The following is a 27,030-nucleotide window of genomic DNA, read 5'->3' on the forward strand; positions in this document are numbered from 1 at the left end:
TCATACCCACTCCTGCACGGGGTGTTTGTAGTAGGTCACGTGCTGTTGGACGTTTTTGTTCTTGAACTGGAAGATAGTATATACAAGGACCAGAATGCACAGTGAGAGGATGCATGGGATGACCACAGCGATTGCGTTTACAGTGCTGGGTACGTCATTAATGGCAACCATGATGTCGACGTCATCGTGAGGGAGGTGACGGTTCTTGTTCTTTTCTACTTCAGACTGATCGCAGCCCATCCAGTCTTTGAGGATTGATTTGGGGTAGCCTGGCTCCACCGTTAACTTCTGGTTATCGAACTTCCAATAATCCTTTCCTTTGTAAAAGTAGGTATAAACTAGAACAAAAAACATATAAACAATTTATCAGTACATTTCCATAACCAGAATTCCACTATAGGTCAACAAACAGATAGTTCCGCCTCCAAACTCACATCACTGGTTTAGGCCCCGTTTACACTTAGTGCGTTTTCATTTTAAAACGGCATTTTAGAATGAAAACGATCCCCGTTTACACTGGCGTTTAAATTATCTACGTTTACACTACACAACCGAAAACGCATGTCACGTGACCATTCATGCAGGTACAACCTTAGATATGTATAGGTAGATTCCCTATTATTTAGATGGCGGACGCGTCTGCGTGCTTGGAGCGATCGAATGGGGAATCTACCTATACTTATCTATGGGTACAATAATGAGCATGATGTTATTGTTTACACGGTCGTCAAGGATACGCAGTGCGAATGTGGGCAGCCACGCCATCGTTTTCCAAAGTCTCAGTTTTGGTCTGTTTACACTAAAACGCAACCCCAGAGTTTTCAAAATTAAACAGGGTCTGTGTTTTCAAAAGTCTCCGTTTTCAACCTTTAAAACGCCGGAGTAGTGTAAACGATAGGCGTAACCGTAGCAAAAGTTATGCATTTTAAAACAAAAACGCACTAGTGTAAACGGGGCCTGAGAGAATGCTGCTGATGGAGATGCTCAAACAAAGACAGAAATGGTTTGAAATGCCACAGACCCAGTGTTTGCTTATTTATAGTATACTATCTGGAATCATTTGAGTTGTGTATTCATTTTATGACTGGAAATTTGCATAATTTTATGACTGGAAATTTACTGACTGGAATGAGTTATGAGTTAATTAGAAAATAAATGATTGACTAGGGATGTAACGATGCACCCTGTGCTGGTTGAAAATCTCATACGGGATCATGAGATGTTAAACGAATCGCGATACAACCTCTGAGGGGAACTAACTGTCTTTAGAAAAGTTTAGATGGTATTTTCTTTTCACCTTGCCTCTGTATAATTCATATTAAAGTAGTTCATAACTGCAGCGCTGCTTTGTTTACAGTGGCAACCAAGGAAAGACTGTATTGCGGCTGTTCCATAAGCGCCACCTGCTGTCAGAGAGTGAATTTGTTTTTTTCATGTTTCAGCCCATCTGCCGATTTTGTTGTGTGCAGATGTTTTATGTTGTATAGTTTCACAAAACTAAAGTCGGGCCATTCTGTTTTTGCTTCAAATTTCGAAATGATACAATCTAATTTAGATTAAAAACTGCTCATGTATCTTTGTTTGGATTGTGATTAAAATACAATGGTTGCCTCTAATTTTAAATGGAAAGAGTACAGGCAAATTGATTTCTTTTATTTGTGTTATTTATTTACTTTGTCCAAGCAATAGTAAAAGAACACCTTTTCATTTATGCCTTAAATCTCATTTTGTTAAAAAAGTGAGAAAATAGTATTGTGAAATCAGCATCGCGAGTTGAGTGAATCGTTACATCCCTATCATTAACTGTCAAGCTGTAAACAAACAGTTGTAAACATGAAAGCAATCATAGAAAGGAATTAATATAGACCTTATGTAGCTCCGTCCCTTTTCAGCACTGTGCTCTTTGTCTTTTGCCTTCTGTTTGTATTTCCACAGCGTGAAGGTAAGGTTGTGCAAATTTATGAATGAACAGCTTGTTTTAAAATCTTCCCAGTCTACTGACATTTGTTATCAAACATTACAATGCACATGATAACTTTTGTTAACTCTACAATAAGTAAATCCACTTCACCCGCTAATTACTCTGCTAAAGAGCTGCTGCAAAACCAGAAGTTCAAAGACAAATATCTAAAGATAGCTGTGCACTTGTTTCTCTGACACATAAGGTCAATAAGCAAATATTTGTCTTCAAGATGCACGTCCTTTTCAGAAAGCTCAATTCATATTCATGATCACAAAAATAGCTGTCCTTGTAAACACTCAATGACACAGTATTTCAAAAAGTTGTTCCAGTGTTATACAATCCCTCAGAGAGCTGTCAGTCTGATTGCCAATGCCACATAAACAGATGCTTTCGAGGCACTCACAAACCGAACCTATACGAGCACAGACCCAGAACTAAACGTAAATACCGTGAATAAGCTTTAGACAGCAACCCCTGAGAGTGTGATTGATGAAGTGCTCGTCCTTCCTATCTTACTTTCCCTGGTTTTACTCGCGATCTTGCCGAGCAAGACGTGCCAAATCCCTCTTGCAAAATCTGAGTGACAGAAAAATCATGAGCTATGGGCAAACCAAATAGTCCATATAACCCTCTTGGCTTCTCCATCTTGTGTCCTGGCCCTAGGCTCCATGTTGAGATGGAGGTTATGACATGACTCACAGAAAAGATGATCATTCCTTCACTGGATAATACTCTAGAGAGGAGGGAAAATCTGCAATTCTATGCAGCCACAGCAAAAATACTTGACTCTAGACTAGTGTGACACTTGAGGATTTACCATTCGACCTGACTGACACTAGCATCATCATCAGGCTCAGTATCCATATAGTCAGTAGCCATTTTGGTTTCTGTAGTGCTAAACTTTCATTTTGATTCTGATTATTTACAAATCCCAACTTTATTCACATTTTAGTTATATATTCAATATTTTGTTGGCAATACAACATGAACCAACATATGGAATATTAGAATGTTTTTAATCAAATATTGTATATATTTTATTAAATATTTCATTTAAAAAATTGCATAAATATATTTATTTACAAATTTTACATTTGAAAATGTTTGTAATTTTGTATATTTTAATTATAAATATAGAAAATATTACAGTTTATTAATATATTGTTTTATCAAATATTTCATAAAAATAAAATGTGTTTTAGAAATATTGTTAAAAATGTTTATTAAAGTCTAGTGGATATAAATATAAATATATAAAATATTGTAGTTTATTTCTATTGGGGCATGTAAATGTCTCGCTCAACATAAATTTCTCCTGTATTCCATTTCTTTCTATAATTAAACCACATTCCCTCTTCACAAAGTACCTTTCAATGATTTCCAATCATTTAGACATTATGTTCCCTGCATTAAAACATTGAGGGTCATATGATCCATTATATTAGCTCTCTACTGTAAACATAACATCACATAATACTGTATCTTGCTACAGTCAGCTGCCATTTTGCTATATTTGTAATCATGCATCGATTGTGACAGTGAATTTTAATACCCAAAAGTTGTGTCTGTCTTTCCTCCGGACCCTGTGCCAATCCAGACCAGCTATCAGATCACCACTGAGGATGAGTCAGAGCCAAAACAGTCCCTGTCTCAACACAACAATATTGCAGCGACTGCGCCACACAAACACTAATCAATTACTCTACAAGAATGAGTGGAACACAAGACCTCAGCGCATTTACTTCTATTACCTACTCAATAAAATAAATAAGTATGCCGCGATAGATGAACACTGTGTCAAAATAGCAGCAGCAGATAATACATGCAATAAATAGTTCAATGCATTCATTATAATCTGAATAAACCATTCTTCCTCCAAGTAATTTCAATCATGCTTACCGTTCCCAAGCAACACTGCGTTAATATTAAATGTACAGTTTCAGGTGTGCATTTATTGGTATTTTAAATCTGCTTCGACTGCAATTTATCCAGTGACAACTATCCATTTTATAAAGCTTTGCTGATTATAACAGCAATGTGTTGCACTGCAGTGCACTACAGATTAGACCAGTACTTCTCCAGAATTAAGATCAACCAACTTGAACTCCTCAAACCAAAGGGAAGCAGTCATATAAAATGCCCACCGATCACATGGCTGATTGCCACATTAAATATTGATCGGTTATTGGAAGCTCGATGACTCACATCCTTCTCGACTGATGAAAGCACCTTGCGGTGCATCAGGGATGCCCTTCCAGACGCTGATGGGTTTGGGATAGCCTGGGTCAGCCGTACGCTTCTCCTCGTTGTAACGCCAGTACTGGTCGCCCTTGAAGAAGTAGGTTTTGCCCACAGGTTCCCAGCGTAAGGCTGTGTCGATGCCATCGCGGGGCAGACAGTTGCCCAGCTCTACTAGGCTGTGAGGATACCCGGGCTCTGCTGTAACCTCTTTGAAGACCCAGTATTTATCCCCTAGAATCAAAACAACAGGCAGAAAAGCAGCAGTAGATAAGGTCTATTAAATGGGTTATATTGAATTATATTATCTCATAATGAAACAATGTGCTTATCTACGCCACATGTTTGGATATATATGGAAGCTTATTTTAACCAAGGAATAATAAAATAAAAATTGCAACATTTTATACAACAATGCAGTCTGTTTTCCCGCTTAATTCTGTGTTTATCTATCACAATTCTGTCTTTTTTTTTTTCTTTAAGGTATAAAGTCTGCATTTTGAGATATTAACTATATACAAAATTATATAAAATATAAAAAAGTAAGAATTGTGACAAGCTTGTTTCCTCTAAGGAGTAAGGAATAAATAAAAAAGGTAATTGCAACTTTTTATTTCACAATTCTGACTTCTTTTCTGCGACTGTCAATTTTTTTTCTCAGAATTGTGAGAAGATATAGATAGATAGATAGATAGATAGATAGATAGATAGATAGATAGATAGATAGATAATTCCATCTTCAGATATTTTTTATTGCATGCGACATTACTTGTGATTGTGCACTGAATTTTGCAAATAAAATACATTTTATATACATTTTATTTACAATACACATACAATAATACATTTAAAATAAGATTAGGCTCATTATAGGCATTATTTCAGCACAGACAGCACTTGGGTAAACCGCATCATGTGTAGTTAGTGAATAAGATGCTGAAATGCCAGCATAACTTGAGTTCATCGCCCCTTTATCTGTTAATACCGATGTGCATTCTCTGAGATAACCATAGGGCATCCTGCGAGCTTGTTTTCTCATGAAACATCACAGAACAGGAGACTCGGGCTATAAATATCTCACCCAACCTCTCCTTGCGCAGCAAGACTGCGCGGGGCTAATTTAATGAGAAAGAGAGGGGGGTGAGGACGGCGAGATAGAGAGAGATCGTTTGAAAGGAGGGGAGGCGAAGGAGGAACAGACAGAATAATAAAGTACTGAACGGATTCACCCACAATCTAACAGCATTTATCTAACCTTTAACTCAGTGTACCTAGGCTTGTATTAAAAAAGGTACATAAAATGTACAAGTGCTGATCTAGAATTAGTCAGCCTGAGCAAAATATGGTGGTTTGATTTGAAACTGATCCAAAGGCAACAGATGTTTAATGGATCTGGCTTCTCTTTATTATCCAGGCCATATTCAGGTAGTTAATTTTATGGCTTCGGGATGTATTCGGTATCAATTTATAGTTATGACAAAAGATGTTACAAAACAATCAGAGTTATAAAAACTAGCCTGAGGCTGCACTTTTCATATCAAGCAATAAACACTGGGTAGTTTTGTTAATGCTTGATTTTTAGTTGTTGTTGTAATATTGTTTTGATTAATGTCATAACATCTGTTGTACGGATAATAAATCTTACCTTTGAAGAACACAAATTTGCCATCTGATCTCTCGTAAGCAGCGTCAATGCGAGGAGGTAGACCCTTCCAGAACTGCTCTATCAACATGGGATAGCCTTCCTGAACTTTGTTGTTGCGCAAACGCCAGAACCAGCGATCCTGTGACGAGTAAAAGAGATTATTTTGATCAATTACTGTATGTAATTCAGATCTTCAACTGAGTCGATTTCAAGTAGGGATGCATAATATTAAAAATCTGTCTAATATTGATGAGAAGATCATTATTTTCACACTGATTAACTGATAAATGGCCTAAATAAATAAATAAAAAATACTACAAGTGATTCTAGGCCATTATGATATAAATAATACAGTATAAAATAATTTCAAGATTTACTAAAAAAATACAATTAATAGAGTTATTAAAGGGAGGAAATGAGATGCACAATTAAATATCCAATATTTAAAAAATATCCAATTATTTATTCAATATTGTAAGAAAGCAATACATTAAAAAAAAAAAAATCACCAATATCTCTATAATACATTGTGCATCCCTTCTTTCAACAAAGCATACTGTATGAGTTTCTTTCTTCTGTTGATAACAAAATAAAATATTTTGAAGAATGTGGGTAACCAAACAGTTGCTGGTAGCCATTGACAACGCTGGAAGTCAAAGGCTACAAGAAGCTGTTTGGTTACCAACATTCTTCTAAGTATCTTCTTTTGTGTTCAACAGAATAGAGAAACTCGTACAGGTCTGGAATGAGTAAATGATGACAGAATTGTCCATTATGCCAGATATCAGATGGATTATGCTAATTTTATTAAGATCTGCTTATATAAAGCATCTGTGTCAAATACTGGTAAAAGAACTGATGCAACTCACCTTAAAAACAAACATCTCCCGCCGAAAGAAGGCCACAGTGTTGAAGTTGCCATCGCAGATGTTGGGTTTTCCATTTCCGGGAGAGGACGGCCGATCTCCAGAGGGTGGGCGAGCGGGGCGATGCCGGTCGTGTTTCCTCTCAGAGGTGGGGTGTGTGCGTCGTGCAGGTAGAGTAGGAAGAGGTCGGGTGGGCTCCAGCATGGCTGTGGGAATACCTGTAGAGGAACAATGTTTATTCTTCAAAAAAATACATGCAGCCATCCTGGCATCCAAAGTATATTCTATATCCTTGCTTAGCTCCTTAAAAAAAAGATAATAGAGTTGATAGAGATGATAACTCTACCGTAGATTTTCTGGATCCCCTGAAGGTCATCTAGAGGCAGTTTGAAGTTGTGTGTGTCCATGTACTGGTAGAAGGGGGCCATGATGGCACTGGGGTCGTTGGAATGTTCCAGACCCAATGCGTGTCCCAACTCATGTACGGCCACCAGGAAAAGGTCATTCCCTGAAAGGTAAAGGTTAACGGTCAAACCATCTTTGAATCAGTACTAATCAGAACTCTATGTTGGATGCAAAATGTAAAAGTATGGCATGTACTGCATGAATAAGAATATGGAAGCAGGAGAATTACCAAAGCAAAGCTTAAGGCTCTGCATATTTGATGTATATTTTGTTAAAAATAGTCCAAAATAATAAGAGCTCCCATAGAAATTCATCAAATGCTGAATCAGCAGTGAATAAATGTGTTCATTCTATCAATATAGGAATAGTTCACTCATAGTTCAGCACACTTGGGATTTATAAGTAATGTGCTACTTTTATAGTGTGTTTGGTTTCTTTTGGAGCTTGACAGCATCCATACTCATTTGCTTTCATTGTATAATGCACCTGGGCAATTGCATATGTATATGAATATTAAGTTAAGAATCAACGTAAAAGTTAAAAGTTCTGTAAAAAAGGTATGGAAATCAATTCTGCTGTCTTCTAAAACAAGGTGCAGTCCATTTGGTTATTAGTTTAGAGAGGAACTAATGGTGACAGGAATTTCCCAACAGTTTTTCCCAATACTCGCAATTGCTAGGAAAAAACTCTGAATTGTTATTTTATAACTCTTAATATTTCTCACAATTGCGAGTTTGTATCCTGCAATTCTGACATTTTAACTCGCAATTGCAATAAATATATATATATATATCCAGTACATATATATATATATATATATATATGCTGTGGATATAAGATTGTTTTTGTATTGTTTTTGTTTTTTGTATACATCAATTTATCAGTTTGCCCTATTTAGTTCTTCGCCTATGTAGACAGGTAAAAAGCGCTCTTTCTACCCAGAATCCTAAAGGAATATCTTGTGCATGGGCTGTAAGTGTACGCTAATACTAGAACATGAGTCAGTCAAGACTGACATGTTCAGATCTTTGGAAACACAGAAAGGATGTGACACCATATCACTCAAATCACAGAAATAGCCTGATCTGTTGGTTGGCGTCTCTGGGTGCTACAAGTATCAGATGGCTCACAAAGTGTCTTGTACATTTTGTTTACAGACTGCGTCCCTTTTCATAGAGGACTCTTGGTCAAAGCCCTTCTGCTTTATCAACCCTCACACTCTCTTCCTGTCCAATTTAACTGTGTATTCCATTCCCCATCTCTTTGAAAAGCAATAGATTTTGTGTTCTGTTGAGGAGTAAGTGTCATTGTGAATAAATGAAATATAAAATCTACATCAGCCGCTGAAGATAAATACATCTACTAATTGTAAACCGCTTACTTTTGATCTGTATCCACTAGGGCTGATAGGGTGTATAGAGAAATAGATCTGTAAAGAAATATGTGTGTGTGTGTGTGTGTACGTGAACAAGGTACAGATTCTGTGGTCTATAAAGCGTGTACTTGAACTGCTGACACTGCAGCACACAGGCAAAGATAACACAGCAAATATGCAGCACGCAGGCATGGCTGATGCAAGTGAAGAAAGAACGCAATGCTCTGTGTTTCTTTATGTTTCCCCTGTGGCATCTACTGATGCTCCTCAGCTCCCTGCTCCAGTTTACCACTGGAGAAGCTCCCAAAAGATTCGCCTCTACACATCTGACTGATCTTTCTATCTATAGCTGCAGAACATACTAGAAAAACCATCCTATTTAAGCCATCCATTTAATCTAATGTTTCCCTACTAAATAAATTAAAAACATACATTCATATGAATGTAAATTCAAAATAGACCCACAAAATTAAATAAAACTCATATTACCATGTCAGAGATTGTGAGACCAGACAAGCCAGGTCAATCTCTCTATATTAAACCATTAGCATTCATCATTAAATAGATCCACAAAAAAAAATCTAAATAATATAAATAAACATTAAATAATAAAATAAAGTTTAATATAATATAATATGAAAAAATATTACTATGTCAGAGATTATGAGACCAGACATGTTAGGTCAATTATTCTATATTAATCCATTACCATACTTGATTAAAGAAAATTAAATTCACATACAGGAAAATTCATCATTAAACAGAGATACAAAAAATTTAAAATAATACAATAAAATAGATCATAAAATTGAGCCACAAAAAATGTAATAAGTAATTATTTAATTATGTAATTATTATATTAAATTATTCATTATTATTACAAATAATATCAAGCAAAATCAAATAAAATTTTATTAAAATTATATATAAATATTACTTATCTACATATTACTAGGTCATTATGCTTGATTAAATTAAAATATATAAATTCACATCCATGTAAATTGATCATTAAATAGAAACACAAAAATTGCCAAATGAAAAGTAAAATAAAATTCAAACAAAAATTTTATAAATTTAAATAATAATACAAAAAATTATTTGTGAATCCAGACATCTTAGGTCAGTCATTCTATATCAGCCACTGTCATGTTGGTTTGATCAAAAGACATCCTAATATTAGTTTAGATAATAAAATCACAGTTTAGCATCACAGCACCACACTTACCGTCGTGATTGGCGTTTCCTAACGTCCAGGGCTCATCAGAGTCGAAGTGTGTGTCTCCGCCAATTCCAGGACCGGGAAAATATGCGTGAGCTAAAAAACCTCCCTCTCCATCAAAAGGAGAACTGTCACCATGGAAACCAGAGGCAAAGAAGATCATGATGTCCGCCTCTTTACCCTCGTTCTTGATCTCAGAGTAGGCCACTTCCTGAAAGGTCAGCGGGGTCACTGTTTGCCAGACGTCGAAGGCCTGGCGAATGGCCCTCTGGGTGTCTTTCTCGCCCACCTTGGGGGTGAAATTATGTATGCTGGAAACAGGAAAAAAAGGAAGAACATTGGAAAAAATCATAAATACTTTATATTGTGCGACTTAATATTAATTACTTAATTAAAATTAAATATTACATGGAATAATGCATTAAAATAATGCTTAAAATTGTTTCCTGTGGCTCAAACATGGCAAAACTTGATGCAAAATGTAAAATTAAAATGGTGAAAAACAAAACAAATATACAAACTTAATATGTGGCAACATTAGCAAGTAACTTTAAGTTGAAGTACTAAAATGTCTAAAACTAAAGCTAAAATAAAAATATAAAAAACTAATACAAATGACAAAAGCACAAAACAAAATTACAAAAACTTGAAAATATAAAAATAAAAGCTAATTCAAAATATTAATAATGCTATAATAGTATATAAATAATACTAATTTTTCCATATCAAGTTCCCTATGACAGCATGCAGTGCACTGAAGCAACCTGCTCTATCATTGCACCGGTGTGTTTAGAAATGTTCTTTCAACATGAATCCGCTCTGCAATAAACTGAAGCGAATGCCGTTTGAGTTCACAGCACTGCACTGTTACATAAGAATTAATCTGCATAAAAAATTTCCTTGAATATAGGGCAAAAGTTAAACCAGGCCAGACACCTAAGGCAGAAGCAGATGGTTGTCTCTGACACACAACTGCAGGCACACACGAGTGAGAACATCACATTGGATTAACCAGTGACTGCAAACCAAGTTCTACACTGCAGTAAATGACTAACTGAAATGAACAGAGCTTTAAAACAGACGGAAGCAGACAAATGTTTGCAAATGATCTGATTTCATGTTTACGCCAATAGGAATGCACCACAAGTACAAAATATCCCAGAATCCCTTTTCTTCAGCTCATTTAAGCTGAGTCAGCATCATGTAACTGTCTAACATAGTCTACTAAGATAATATAAATATTACTTTTATTACATTATATTTTTATAATATATTATACATTTATGTATGTATATATAACAATTTATTCTATATCACTACAATTATATTATTCATTAAAAACTATATTTGTGTGTGTATATATAGTTTTTAAATAATAGTATACATGTAGTTATTTAATATATATATAATTATATACATATTATATCTATGTATATTACATTAGATTTTTTATAATACATTGTAGTGTAAATTTAGATATGCATATACAACATTGTATTCTATATCATTTCATTATATAAGGTAGTTTTAGGTTTCAGAGACAGACATAAAAAATAAATAAATAGGTTGAGTGGATTTTGTGAGGCATAACAGCAAAAAAATTAAAAAAAATTAAATCCTACAATGTGATTTCCTGGATTCTTTCCCCCCATTCTGTCTCTCATAGTTGAAGTGTACCTATGATGAAAATTACAGGCTTCTCTCATCTTTTTAAGTGGGAGGACTTGCACAATTGGTGGCTGACTAAATACTTTTTTGCCCAACTGTATGCTTTACCTGTATGTGATCTTTTTCTCCCTCCATTTCTGACCAGTGAGGGCATAGCGTTTATTTCTCCTCCTTCGGCTGATGTGAGGGTGATCTGGGACTCCACACCGAGGTTTTCTCATCCACCTTAAAACATGTAGATAATGAATAAACCAGAAGACACCAAACAACTGTCAGAGAAAACTCTAACACTATGTTTACAGTTTTCATACTACCGTACATCAAATATTTTAAATGTAGTGCTAAAATCATATGGAACACCAACGAGACCAAAAACATGCATTAAGTAAATAAACTGGATGAATTTTCATGTTTACTTTACACAAGAATATGTTAATTCTGACAGTCTGAGGTAAGTTATCCTTTCATTTTAGTGCATATTAACTCAATCTAAGCATAAGACATGGCTGGTCATTTGATCTCAATGACTTTAAACACTACTGTTCATCTTATTAATCAAAGACACAGTATTGATGTAGCGTATGCACTTTAGCAGCTATATTGCCTGTTCATGATTTTCATGCAGTAAAGAGGGCTGTTACTAACTCGATGGTGGTTTGATCAAGCACTCCCGTCACTGGAATACCATAAAACCGCTGCATGGCAGCGACCGCCGACTGCATGGCTTTCTCCGATCGCAGGTCCGATGTCCGGATGTCATGAGGGAGCAGGTAGCCATAGTTCTTCAGCCATGTCTACAAAGAAAGAGACGTTACATTAAGAGCAAAAGTTGACTAAAACAATTTTTTTTTTTTTTTTTTAATAAAAAAAAGTAATAAAATGTAAAAAACTGAAACATATCTCATTTTCATTTAGTTAAATGCACTTAGATGTAGGGCCTACTAAAATAACTAAAAGTAAATCAAAATGAATAAAAACTATACAAATGACAAAAACAAAATTACTCAAATTTAAACTAAATTTTGATGAAAATGCAAAATATTAAAAAAAAAATTCAAAACATTAATAAAACTAATACTTTCTCAATAGTAATAAAATAACACTGACTAAAGGGCATTAAATACTGATGATTGTAGTATATCTAGAAATATATCTAGAATGTGAAAAGAAATGCAAAAAGCGATGTCATTTTTCTGAAACCATCTTGATTGCCATCAATCAGCATCAGAACTGCAGAAGATGACTATGGTGAAAAAATTGCAGCATTTTGGATCTTTGACAGACCTTATCTTAAAATATTCTATTAAAAAAAGTGAACAAAAGGAGCACTATCAAGTTCTAGGCTCATAAAGATGTGCTATTTTTAGGGTTATTAATAATTTATGCAATTTTAATTTTTTGATGCTGGTGCACAGAAATGACGCACTTCACCTTTAAATATGTGCGAACAAAGGGAGAAAGCACAAACTGTATCAATAAACAGATGCCGTCTAGGTCAGCCACCTCATATAAACTTCATTTGTTCTCAAAGCTCAGTTCATTTCGCATGCTCCTTGATCTCAACATATTTAACAGCACAAAAATAAAACTGAACTTATATAGAGCATCCCCATCCTCTCATTCCCTCATCTCAGCCTCCTCTCTCGGCTTTCATCTCTCCCTGCGGACGGGCAGAGTGGAGAACTAGTAAGCAAAGCCCTCATTTTAAAGCACTGCACACATGGAGAGGGGCTCTTTAATCGAGCTCATGGCTTAGAGTCCATTTTCAGCATGAATATTTTAATGCTGGAGTTTCTAGTCCTTTCCTTCTCAGCATGAAGCAGGACCATCACAAACAGCGAGACAATGCTTCAAATGGAAATCAATCCTTAGGTCACTACACGCACCGCACTGCTTCTATATCTGATGTAGAGTTCATTAGAATTAAAAAACTCAATATAAAATTACACCATAAAGTATGTTTTATGATTTTTAGATTTGAGTCTCTATAGAACAGAACATCAAAGAGATATAAAGCTGGACTCTTTTGACTTGAGCCAATAAGAAACCACCTAGAAACCACTTAGAAGACCCTAGCAACCATCTACCTGAAAATAAATAAATGTTAACTGAAATAAAATAAATGTATTTCTTTTCAGATAATGCCAAGGTTTAGGTTAGGTTAATTAGGTTCATTTGATTAACTAAAATAACTACTGTAAAACTTAAATAAAATTTAATAATAAAAAAAAAAAAACTATACAGACATATTTAAATAGAAAATAATTTAGATTTTTTTTTTTACAAAAAATAAATAAAAAATAACAAAAACACTGAAATTATGGAAATATATTATTTTAAATTTGAAATATTAGTAAAATGAATAGTATCTCAATGATACTAAAATAACACTGACTAAAGGGCATTAAATACAGATGCCAAGATAATAATGATAAAATATTCAAGAAATATAATTAGAACATGAAAAAAATAATCCGTGTATCAATCAGCCATCGATAGCAACTTCCAAAAATCTACCTAGAAATCCTTAGAAAAACTATGATATTGTAGCTAGTTTTTCATGGAACTGCACCAATTAAATGTAAAAATCTAGTTCTGCAATATATAATTTAAGTTTTCATAAAATTTTAAACCAACATACTCTTTACTGTTGAAATGCAGCAATAAAGCACCTCTATATATAATGCACAGTCCTACAACACTAGCATTATTTTGCATATTCAGAATGCTGAAATGCAAACTTGTACCAGTGAGTACACCCTTCTATGACATGGTTGGCTCAGCCTCCATGGTAACAGAGGCTCTGTACGGCCCCCTGGGAAATTGTACCCATTAAATAATTCACCAACGCTGTTACTGGTGCCGTCATTATAGCATGGCATACAGCGAAGTCTGAAACCAGCACTAGACCCAACAATACATGTCTCATCCACTTTGATAAATGTGCGATCTGAAGAACACAAAAGGACTGTGACAGTTCAGCCCCGTGAATATTAAGCCGCAGGACTATTTCCGTTCCGGTACTTTGAATCGGTAAGATTCAGTTCAAAGACAGAAATCCACATTTCTTGGGAAGTATATAAATGATAAATTGTTCTTGTGCACTACACAGACATCAAGGATGGAGAATCTACTTAAAGGGATAGTGCACAATAATTTACTCATGTCGTTCTAAACCTGTATGACTTTATTTCTTTTGTGGGACATAAACTTGCCACTCCTGTTCATACTGTATAACAAACGTTATTGGGGATACAAGCTCCAAAATGACACAAAAAGCACCATAAAAGTCATCCACACAACTTGTTACGTCCCATTTTGGGGTAGAAAATATATTCCTCAACATTTCCTTTTCCTTTTATTCCCAACATTCCCAACCTTTTATGTTCCACAGAAGAAAGAAAGTCATAAAGCTTGGGTGATAAATGATAACAGAATATACATTTTTTGGTCAACTAGGGTTAAAGGAATAGTTCCAACTACATGATAATTTGCTAAATATAGTTTTTATACTTTGCACTGTAAGAAATTATGCATGCAATACACAGTACAAACAAAGTACGCTTTGCAGCATCATGTATCCCACAATGCAATGAACCCGACAGCACTTCCAATTCTAATGTGATGAATGTTCATCTCTTTCTTTACTCTTTTGATTGGATTGGTAATGAAGAGTTTGACTGGATTTTGTTTTGTTTTTATGAGCCAATACATGCATTTGGCTGAATTAATCATGCAATGTTATGAGGTCATGTAGCATTGTTGGCAAAATGCATTCTTTTTCAACATTGTTTTTTTTTTAAGAATATAGTATACAAATTACACAGCACAGTATATATGATGTACAGTACTCAGTAAGCTAATTCTGCATTCCAAACACTGCCAAGTCTTACTTTGAACAGCTGTCCCTGAAACTTGAAATCCTTTCGTCTCTGCTGCCAGGTGGCATGGAGTGATGATATTCTACCTTCATGAGCAGCATGCGGTAACAGTCCTCCATGCGCTCACCAAACAAAAGCAGCCTAAACAGATCAGATGAATTTCTAGTAGCAGCACACCTGACTTTGTTTAGCATTTGGTGGGAAATAATGCCTAACCTCAATGTATTGGGTTCAAAACAAGCCAAGCTCTATGTACAGCATCTATGACTTGCGGTCGATTGCCACTTAAAATAACGCCAATGTAACCCTCAGTTTGTAAAATCTAGTAAATCGCATGTGCTGTAATGCACTTACAATGGAAGTCAATGGGACAAGACATTCTGGAGGGTTTAAAGCTTGTTTGATAAAACACTTTCAATAATCATTTGCCCTTGCAAAAATGTGTGTTTTTGAGTTATTTTGAACTTTCTATTAATCAAAGAATTCAGAAAAAACGCATCACGAAAATATGAAGCTGCACAACTGTTTTTAACATTGATAATAATAAGAAATGTTTCTTGAGGAGCAATTCAGCATATAGGCATGATTTTTGAAGGATCGTGTTACACTAAAGACTGGAGTAATCACAGGAATAAACTGCATTTTAAAATATATTACAATAGAAAATAGTTCTTTTAAATTGTAATAATATTTCAAAATATTACAGTTTTTAATGTATTTTTAATCAAATAAATTCAGCATTGGAGAGCTTCTGTTCTGCTTTTGTTCTATTCTGATGGCACACACAATGAAATACTTTAACACCGATAAACAGTACATGGATAAGAAGTCTGCGTCTGACTCAAATTACATTGGATTGTTCTGCTGAAACAGCACTATATTGCTTGTGAGACTATCCAGAGCTCAAATAACGCCTGATTACCTGATATGCTGTAATGTAATCTGTGTAAAGTTTCATGTGTTTTACCTCAAAACACTGTGTGCTTACAAGCTGAATCAACCATCAGTCATCTCCTAAAATTTAAAGGGGATTTTTTGAATAATTATTTCATAACCATTTCCACCTTCTCTCGGATCCTTAGAAATAGACTGTTTTTGATATCATGCCAAACACTAAAAAACATCATAAACCAGTTAACTCCAGTCTGACTGCTTTGTTGTTGGACGCCTAGTAGACTAATTGGCTAATCAGAAAACAATCGATGCTGAAATGTGCTGCATAAACTGTTAAGATCAGACTGAAATCATGAGGTACATTGTTAAAAAACTTTGTAGAGCGGCATTATACAGAGAATATTACAAAGCAGGTATAGTATCAAGCATGCACTTACTGCAGTGTTACTTTGACATTATTACTGGCTGTAAAATTGTGATCACAGCCCTGTAATTGGCCTCTTTGAAACACAAGATGTTCAGGTCGTTGGAGTCTCCTTTCTCATAAGTGTGTGCTAATGAGTAGGGAGTCACAAAAGCAGTTGGGCCTTCCATAGAAAGGATGGTGTGTGCATTTAGTTTGAGGATTTGCGGGGCATTGATCGGGTGGCATTGCCTCATGACTTTTGATATCTTGTGTTTCAGAGAGAAACCGCATGTCACATCATCAGTGGAATCAATAAAGGTTCAGTTCCTCACAGTGGTGCCCCGACTGCCTATGCACCGATAGAAGAGGGGTGAGAATTTAGTACAAATGACACATTGAGCCATGGTGCTCATGAGTTTGAGGCTCATGTCATTTCCTGCTCCTTTCTTATCCCTATCATTTCCTGTTCTCTCTCCATTGTTCAATAAATAAAAGTGGAGAAAAGGCCAGAGGTGATAACGGTGTTGGAATTACAGCTGCACAATAAATCAAAATAAAAATTAATTTGTGATATTGCTTAGAGTGATTATTGAATCCCAAAGGCGCTGTGTGTTTCAAAGTAAATCATGGCACAACTCGTGATCTAGTGTTTAAATACATAGACACAAACTCATTCTGCATTTCCTGTAAATCTGGGTTGCATATAACATGCATCTGGGAACGCAACATGCGCCAACCATCTTCTCAAACTAATAAACCAGAGTTTCAGCCAAAATAAAAGACTGATTGTTTAAAGTGTGAAAATTAAGACAAAAATATTAAAAACAAGCCATAAATACTAGTATTGTATCTAACAATTCCACTGTACCATAAAATGATTATTATAATTATTGTATGTTTCTTAAAGGGGTGCTATTATGCTCTTTTACAAAGTCTTGATTTTGTTTTGGGGGTGTACTAGAACATGCTCTCATGCTTGGTGGTTCGAAAATCGCATTATTTTTCACATAATTTACATTATTACAATACCTCTCTCCCCGGCTGGGCACAAATGGCTCGATTAGTTCCGGGTTTGATGAAGGCCCGCCTTATGAAAAATGAAATGTGTTGTGATTGGTTAGCTGTCCCAGTGCGTTGTGATTGACGAACAGACTGTTTCAGTATTGCCCCGCCCCTTGCCAAAACAGCAAGTTCATCAATAATGCTATATCATCTGACCTCGAGAATATTGAACAAGAGGATCGCGCAGAACCTTTGCACGCACAAATATTGCAAGACATAATAGAGTGGTAACGTTATTGTTGTTGATTTTTTTGGCTAAATCACGTTTTAGACGGGATGTCAACAACAGCTTAAAAATAACTGCATTGACTATGCACAGATAAGTGCAACGGTAATATGTAATATGTTTATTGTTCTTTAATTCTAACATTATATCATGAATTGCACTGAAACTGTTATACAGTTGAATTTATTTATACCATAGTCCCACAGAGTTACACTATTTGTGGCGGCATATATATGCAAATTAATTCTCTGCCAGCAGGAGGCGCTATTGGAGCGGGAGAGAGCGAGGTTTCTCCGGTAACGCTGCACACAAAGCAGAGCTCCGCTCACAAACGCTGCTTTATCAGACATTATATGCAAGATGAAATGAAAATGACATCCAAAATTTTATGAAAACAGTCGGTTTCCATCAGAAATACAGTGATATAAAAACACCCGCACCGGGTTTAGATTTTGAAACGTGCATTGCTCAATAAACGTTCTCCCCACCCTCAAGCCATTCGAATTTTCGTGGGCGGGACTTATTTTTGTGATATTACAAATACAGGAAAACAACTTTGTAGTCCAAACGAGCCGTTCGTTGTGTTTTTTTTTTACTAAATATCTCCCTTTGGAGTGGACTTTGAGATTTGTAACTTTGTAGATCTTTTTATGCCCAAACATACACACTACACACTGACTACAATTCAAAAAGTGAAAAAGCATAATAGGACCCCTTTAAATACAGTGAAATATTACAAAATTAAAAATAATATTAATAATAAGACAGTCATAGGCCTATATGTTCGTAACCTACTTAATTTTACAGTTGTAATGTAAAATAAAATTATTATTATATTTTTCTTAAATACTAAAATTTTTTACAGTGGAATTTATTTGTACTATAATATTTCTTATTTTGTTTTATATTTTTATTTAAGAACAGTAATCATAATAAAATATAATATTTATGAAATAATTACATTGTTATTATTATTTTGCAGACATGTTGATATTTAATCACATTTTTATATAAAATATAAACAATAAAAAATACTAAAAATGTATTTAAAAATTGCAAACACAATTTTTATCCGAAAAAAACATAACGATCAAGATTCTTCCCCAGTCATATTAGGGGTTAACAAACATGCTTTTACACATCTGGTTGGTGTAAAACATAATAACAGTGCTAGAGCCGTGGCCTAGCGGTTAGCTAACACACTCAGCCATGGCGGGTGACATGAGTTCAAGTCTGACTTGCATCATTTCCCGATCCTGTTTACAACTCCTTTCCCATCATTCCCTGTCTTTTCGTGACTGTTCTATGAATACAAGTGGCACAAGGGCCAAACAAATAACGTTAATGACAGTACTGGAGAGAGAAACGGACAGAGAGGGAGAAGATGAAGAACAAAAAGACAAAGGCAGTGGAAGCAAGACAAACTGAGCAAGACAGAGGAGAGAGACGAGGATGTGGACGGGGAGGGGAGAGGAGAGGTGGAGTGATGGAGAGAGGAAGATGAGAGCGCACAGTAGATGGAGACGTGGGGGAGGGGAACAAGACAAAGACCGAGAGAAGAGCTGCTGCTTGTGTTCATATCAAACACCCCCAAACGAAAAGATACAGATCAAACGCTTTAAAACCACAATGATTAGAGCTGCAATGACAGTTATTACAGTAATGTAGCCATGGTAATGTAAAATCCATTATTAGCTGCACAGCAAATGTGAGCAAGCAAGTTAGACACATGATGAGTTGCACCAACAAGGATTAAATTAAGCCTAGTTTAGAGCTAATCAAGTATTTGTTGATCTGGGTTTTATTTTAAATGGAGTTAAGTGTTGCACCACTTAATTTTAAACTGAGATTAACAAATCGGGGATTAGAATTCTAACCTGCGATTAAAACCTCCATCTACAATTAATTTTCTCTGCCATGATGGATTCGTCGTGTAACAGCAACAATGTTAATATCCTCTGTCTCTGACATAAATTGCTTTTGTCAATAAAACTTGTAAAATGTCTTTATAAACCGCTATGTTTTTTCAAGCAAGCAATGAAAACTTTGAGGCAGTGCATACAGATTTCATAATCTTGGAAATATATTTATAGTATCAATTAATGGAGTAGGCTATAGCTTATGACAAAACAACCAAGATAAGAGAAAATAACTGGCATGATTCGCAGAGTTTGGTACCTCCGCTCATGACAGCGGCTCCCCATCCGTTTGATCGCCGTTGTTGTGCCGAAAAAAGCACCCTGCCAAATTATGCACCCCCTAGTATTGGTAGGTTTAGGAGTAGGTGTGGGGGAGGGGTTAGGATTAGGGGTGGGGTTGCGATTAGGCAATCAGGTAGCGATTTCAACGAGGGGATGCATAATCTGGCAGGGGTGCAGATTTCGGCACAACACCGTCCAGCACGCGTGTGGAGCGGCCGTGAGAAACGAGAGGCGCGGCCGCGATCCTGTCTTCTTTTCTTTGTCGTACGCCGAGATGCACTGAGATAAGTGACGCATTCACATCCCGGACTCGATAGCAGACGCGAGTTTACTACAGGCTGCCCCGACCCTCACAATCTGCCTGCTCAGTGCGCTTTAATTTTCATTTTTATTTATAATAAACAGCTTTCTGAGACCTGACGACACACCCACTGTTTCTGTCTTTGTTCATTCAGCCACATATACTGTAACTGTAAATGCACTTTATTTTATTTAAACCTCCTCACCTGTAAATTTAAAGTTAATCCCTAATTGGGATATAAATCTGAGTTTAAAGTTATGGAGCAACAGGATTAAAGTTAAATATAAAATAAATCCAGGATCAACATGATGGTTTAAATGTAAACCTGCTTATTTTTAAACAAGGTTTAAAGTTTGGTGCAACAGAATTATTAGATAAACCTTGATTTAATCTAGATTTAAATTTAATCCCTGTTGGTGCAACCCAGAAAAAACACTTTAGCTTACTTTTAAAAAGAGTACATATTACGGAAATAATATACTTGATGTAAAGTTTTTGGACACTTAATTGCATGTTATTTGCAATTAAATGTATTATGGTTTAAATTGAAATGAAATGCAATTACACTGTAAAAACGAGTTTTGGAAGTTGTAAATAAAACAAAAATTATTGTAATGTGTTTTTCAAAAAAATATATATTTAAAAAAAAAGTTATTACTCGCTGTTTCTTTGTAATTAATTGTGAAATTTACTAGCAATTTCTGAGTTAAAACTGCTTCAACACCATTTTTCAGTGTAGCTGAGCTTAATAAGATGTGCTTATATTTTTTTTAACTTAAGTAGGATTTAAGTGCATCTTTATAATTTCATAATTTCTTCTATTGTCTATGAAATATGGTTAAAATATACCGCTTAATGCACTGACAAGCATTTATGGTAAACTAAAATATATCTTTGTGTAATTTCAATTGAAACTTGTATGTTGTGTGCATACATGTGTATATATGCATATACATATACATATATATATATATATATATATATATATATATAGTAACTACACATTTGTAATGATGAAGTTATAACCTTCTTTTATTTTGCATTTTTGGCAGAAACAAAACTGAATTGAAAGATAAAATTTAAATCTTAATTAAGGATTAACTTTAACTTTAAATTTACAGGTGAGGAGGTTCAAATAAAATAAAGTGCATTTACAGTTACAGTATATGTGGCTGATTGAACAAAGACAGAAACAGTGGGTGTGTCGTCAGGTCTCAGAAAGCTGTTTATTATAAAAAATAATGAAAATTAAACCACACTGAGCAGGCAGATTGTGAGGGTCGGGGCAGTAACAGTACTAAATAAACTAATTTTTGACATTTTAAATATTGTCAAAATGTAAAAATGTGTTGGCTGTCCTGTGCAAAACATCTTACTATATGTTGCTAGTGTTTTTAGCACATTGCTATAAAGTCGCTAAGGTGTTTTGGGTGGTTACAGGACTAATTATGCAATAAAATGAAGATTTAGTGTTAGTATTCATTCAAATTCCTAACACTAAGTACAAGCACTAGCAATCATGATGCTGCTTTTCACAAGTTATCTGAAAGCTGACACGTCAACACACTACATAACACAGCACAACCCAAAAAACAGGTATAAATAGCATGACAAAGGCAATGCACCATTCAATTTCAATTCAAGTGGTGATACCAGGGCAGTCTTTGTGTGAATTAATTAGGTTTTTTCTCTGGCTTTGTGATTTTTCTCCCTCTTTCTTTTAATTTCTCCCTCAGCATGTGGTCTCCTGAAGAGACATATTCAGGACGAATTAGACTTTTATATGAGGAAACTGTGCCATCCTTATTTAGTTCCCTGCATGCATTGCAAAGTCGAGGACTGCTTTCTCTCAGCACATACAAGCAGAACTAACAAACACAAAGAAAAACACAACATTGTACAGCTTCTTATTGCGCTACAACAGTAAACAGAATATTTCATAAAGAAAACCATGTCTTAATCCTACAGTAAACAGAAAAAATACCATAATACCATCAAGAGAGAATAAAACAAACATAAACAACACAACAATAGCTTCCTTCACAGCTTTCACCGCATGAGACTCGCTAGGGACCGGAGCAGTGTTCGACAGGATCCTGAAGTGTGTGTTTCAGTGTATACTTCACACACTTCAGAGTCTCTGACACGCTTTAACATCCTTTAGAGGGTACGGCGAAATACATGTCTCACAGTCAGAGACAGACAAAAATTAGGGCAAGCAAATATTACACTTCCTTTTCCACACAGCCAAAGCTTCTTTTGTTTTTCAACCTTTACAAAAAGTACTGTAGCGTTACCATAGTACAATGATGGTAACAGATAGTAATCCTTATGGTACTCTGATATATTGCCCATGATATTGTATGATTACCACGTTTATTTACATGTCAAAGTAATGATTGTAATTGTGATTTAAGTGTTTGTAAGATGTCTAATACTCTAAATAATCTATTTGTCTATCTATCTATCTATCTATACACTATATGTATATATATATATACACACACACACACACACACGTTGATTTTTGTGGTTTATGGGGACTCTTAATAGGCGTAATGGTTTTTATACTGAACAAACTGTGTGTGCTATTGCCCTACACCAACCCTACACCTAAACTTAGCCCTCACAGGAGACTTTGTGCATTTTTAGATTTTCAAAAAAACACCATTTGGTATGTTTTTTAAGCCTTTTGAATTACGGGGACATAGGCAGTGTCCTCATAAACCACCTTCATATTGTAATACCTCTGTCATACCCATGTCATTATACAAATTTGTGTCCTCATAAACCACATAAACATGCACACACACATATATTTGTGTATTTACATTAGAAAAACATTAATAATTAATTTTAGGATATCTGACACAATCTGAAACATAAATCTTCATTAAATGAGATGTTCATTAAATCTCCTGAGCTCTGCAAGGCCAGACTCTAAGCCACAACACTTTCCTCTCAAATACCGTGATAAATGATTTATTGAAACAAAACGACAATAAAGGTACCCAGCATGCTTCACAATCCGTCTAGACCAGCGCTTCACCAAAACAACTTCAAATCTCCATTTGGAAAATGAAGCTTTTCTACAATCTGAATGAATTTCCTCGCAATGCTCCCCGACTCCCTGTTATACAGTAAATGTGTGCAGTTCCTTACAGGAAGCAACCGCTGAGCATTTATATTCAAATCCAACAAACTGGTGGGGCTTAACTGCTCCTGTGGCTAAAATTAAACTGTCAGATGGAGACAGCAATCTAAACTCGCTGGGCTACAGCTTCTCAGACTCTGTGACATGAGGGTGAAGAGGTTTCGTATCTCCACACGGCTAGACACATATAGAGAAATCAATTGATAGTCCAGGAACGGAACTTAATCAGGTTGGAAATCCTGCACGACTGAATATAGAGCCAAACCACCAAATAACCAAAAAGCTCCAGTATGCCTTATATATGTTTCCTATGCAACTAGCTGAAATAAAATCAGTTTACGTTTTTTATATTTCATTTTATTTCAGGTAATGTTTATTTAATTTCAAGCAACATATAGTTTTTTTATAGTTTTAGTTCCAGTTAACTATAACAACCCTGATAAGGAAAACCTTTTTATTATTAAAATAAAACTGAAATAAAACAAAATATAAATATTAGATGAAAAACTGAAACTTAAAAAACTTAAATGAAAAATGTTACTTTGATGACTAGCTGAAAAATAAGTACTAAGAAGTACTAAGAAATTAAAGCTAAATAAAAATGTTTAACAATTAATAAAAATGACAAAAGCATATAGCAAAATTTCTAAATCAAACTATAAAATTGTCTTTTTAGAGATGCTTTACAGCAGAATTGAATTTTGTTTGCATAAGGCTGTAAGGCTGCTTTGAAACAATGTATAAAACGCTATAAATAAAGGTAAAATACAGTAATGCATACATGGAAAATACTACAATGCAGTACTTCGATATTAGAAGATATATTATTTTTTTTCTTTTCCAGGGACACCACTGTATTCAAAGCATAAATACTAAGTCAGGTCTAAGGCAACAGTCCAAAACTAGTATTTGCTAGTATCCTACTCACTGCATGACTTGCTTGGTAAGTCGAAAAACAACAAGAGCCTTACTACAATATTATCATCCTCACCAACTGCCATCATCATTACAATTTCCCTCAACAGCAGCTCCACCCGGTTCTTTGTCATTAACCTGCTCCAGCTGAGGAACAGACGCTTGGCCAGAACTATATATGACCAGTACTACAAATAGCATCTTTACTGCTGGTAATTGTTCACACAAATCAACCAAACTGCCCAATCCACACACAAGTCACTGCTGCTGTGATGACTGAAGATATTTAGTCTTGTGAAGCTGAATGTATCCTGAGATAGGAAGATATAATCTATATGGTCTAATCTGATATCAGAGTCTTAAAAGATTAATATCTGAAAACAGAATGAGCAGTTAACTGGATCATCATGATCATATTACCTCATCTTGATGGGATACTGACATTGAAACCTCTTTTCCCATCATTTTCAATACCTAACAGGAACCTTCACTTAAATATCAGTTTATTTGTCTATGCACATTAGGCACTATCACAACTCTTATGATTGCAATTTACAAATTAGGTCATGAAGCCGAATAATGTGTGTAGCCTGATAATTGTGCACAAACAAAATTTGATTACATTGTTTTGTAGGTAATTAATCAAGGTAAATTGATATTGTGCTTAAATTGTGTAACATATCCAATAAGAATCAGTATATATTATTATGTGCAATCATACTAAAGCTCCTGCTGTAAGTCATGAATGAAACAAAGAAACGGAGGCTTGAAATGCTCCTGGCAAGTGAACTGGAAGAACAGTATCTTATAAATCTATAATGTTGCCATTTTTGGCATTAAAAACTAAAAGATCTAGGTTTAAATTATAATGTATTGGTCTTTTCATCATTATTCTGTCATGCATGATGACTTTCAAGTCTTAAATTGGTTACAAAGCAACAATGACAAGCTGTTTAACGCAACATTTGTACAATTTATCCACTTTATTTACATAATAGCCTCTTATACATAGCAAAATCAACCTCTCGTCAAGCAATCTGCACCATAAAGAAATGCTTTATCTTTAAAAATTGTGACAGACATAACGGTAAGATCTCTATTCACCAAGTAACCCATTGCCACAACAAAGCTGAATCCAACAGCTCTGGCTCGCTACTCAAAAGCATCCCTGCCTTTCCCATCAATTATGGAGGAACCTATATTTGGAACACACACGAAAACAGTAGCTGCACATCAAAACAAAAGCATTGCATGCCTATAAATGCAGCTTCTCTATATATAACAGAATCATTCAAAACAGCTCTTGGGTCCTTAAGGAAAATGGTTGTGCTATCTTAACTCAAGGTCTTTGTCCTGTTTTTGCTCAATAAGATGCACGTTTCTTGAACAGGATCAGTTCAGTTCTAACATTGCACTGAAGCATAAAGGCTTGAACGTGTTGCCCTCAAGTAAGACAAAAGATATATAGGGTATAATAAGGGAATGCATGTGCAGTGAGTGGCGCAATGAAATTATCCAATTACTGGCAACCTGATAATGGCTTCAGTGTGCTGTATTTCCAGGAAGAGCTAACATAAAACACTTAATGTCTGTCTGGGGCCGAATATAAGGCAAAATGGAGCTGAGAGAAATATAAGAATTCATTCACATGTGGATTATTTGGATTCATTGCTGCACTACCTGTAACACAAATGCATTTAAAAGATTGTAAATAATGCATATCAAGATTAGTACTATTTTCAAACATGGTAAATGTATTCAGATGTGGGTGCATTGTCATTGTTGCAAATATGCTTTACCTGTAATGTCACAAATAAATAAATAAAAATATTGAAAACAATGTTTCTTAGATATGGTCAATTTATTCACATGTCCATGGTTTGGTTGCATTGTTAATGTTGTATTTTTACACTACCGATAATGCCACAAAAAAACAAATTATGATAAATAATAAAACAAAATTAGTGCGACTGTTTTCGAATATTTCGATGCTAGAAGAGTATGGTTTGGGTGCATTGTTATTGTTTTACCTGTAGTGTCATGCTTATTTACGTTGTTCGTAATTTGTACGAATCTTAAAATATTAAGTATATTTATTTAATGCTGGTTATAGCTATTATTTAACATGATTTTAAAATAAACGCATTGCATTGCTTGTTCGTTTGACTTGTTTATGCATCCCTCAATCATTATTTATTTACCATGTTTGACCTACTTCAGCTAATAAATCGATTTGAATATAATTCATGTTTATCTGCTAGCCAAACGCTGCGCGTTATAACGCATCCGTATGGTGATGCTCAATGGAACAGGTCGCTTGCACGCGCGCGCAGCGGAGGAGAGGATGGTGGACATGTCATCTCTCTACACGTACCTCAACAATGAAGGTCCTCTCTTCTCCACAAACAGACACGACCCAGAAGAGAATGTGGAAATAGCATGTTTTCCAACAGAACCCCGGGAGTCCCGTCTTTCTCCCCCTGGCTCCCACCCCCGCCATGATTGTCCCCAAATTCCCCCCACTGTCCGTTGATTTCCAGGCTTGACTCTTGTGTTTGGTTTTATTATTTCAGAAAAACAACGAGCGTCCTATATTCCTGATGGTGCT

General features: G+C 35.2%; 1 protein-coding gene across 1 annotated transcript; it reads right to left on the reverse strand.

The window, feature by feature from the left end:
* LOC306879082 (matrix metalloproteinase-24-like) lies at positions 1-26,922 on the reverse strand (the record flags this gene model as incomplete). Its single annotated transcript, XM_079431787.1, has 9 exons — positions 1-338; positions 4,169-4,435; positions 5,847-5,985; positions 6,716-6,930; positions 7,059-7,220; positions 9,721-10,025; positions 11,491-11,607; positions 12,028-12,176; positions 26,797-26,922. The coding sequence occupies 9 exons, from the start codon at positions 26,920-26,922 to the stop codon at positions 1-3; spliced, it is 1,818 nt and encodes a 605-aa protein (XP_079287913.1).
* Between the last annotated feature and the right edge of the window lie 108 nt (positions 26,923-27,030).

The sequence above is a fragment of the Barbus barbus genome (genome assembly GCF_936440315.1).
Source record: "Barbus barbus genome assembly, chromosome: 13".
NCBI lineage: Eukaryota > Metazoa > Chordata > Actinopteri > Cypriniformes > Cyprinidae > Barbus > Barbus barbus.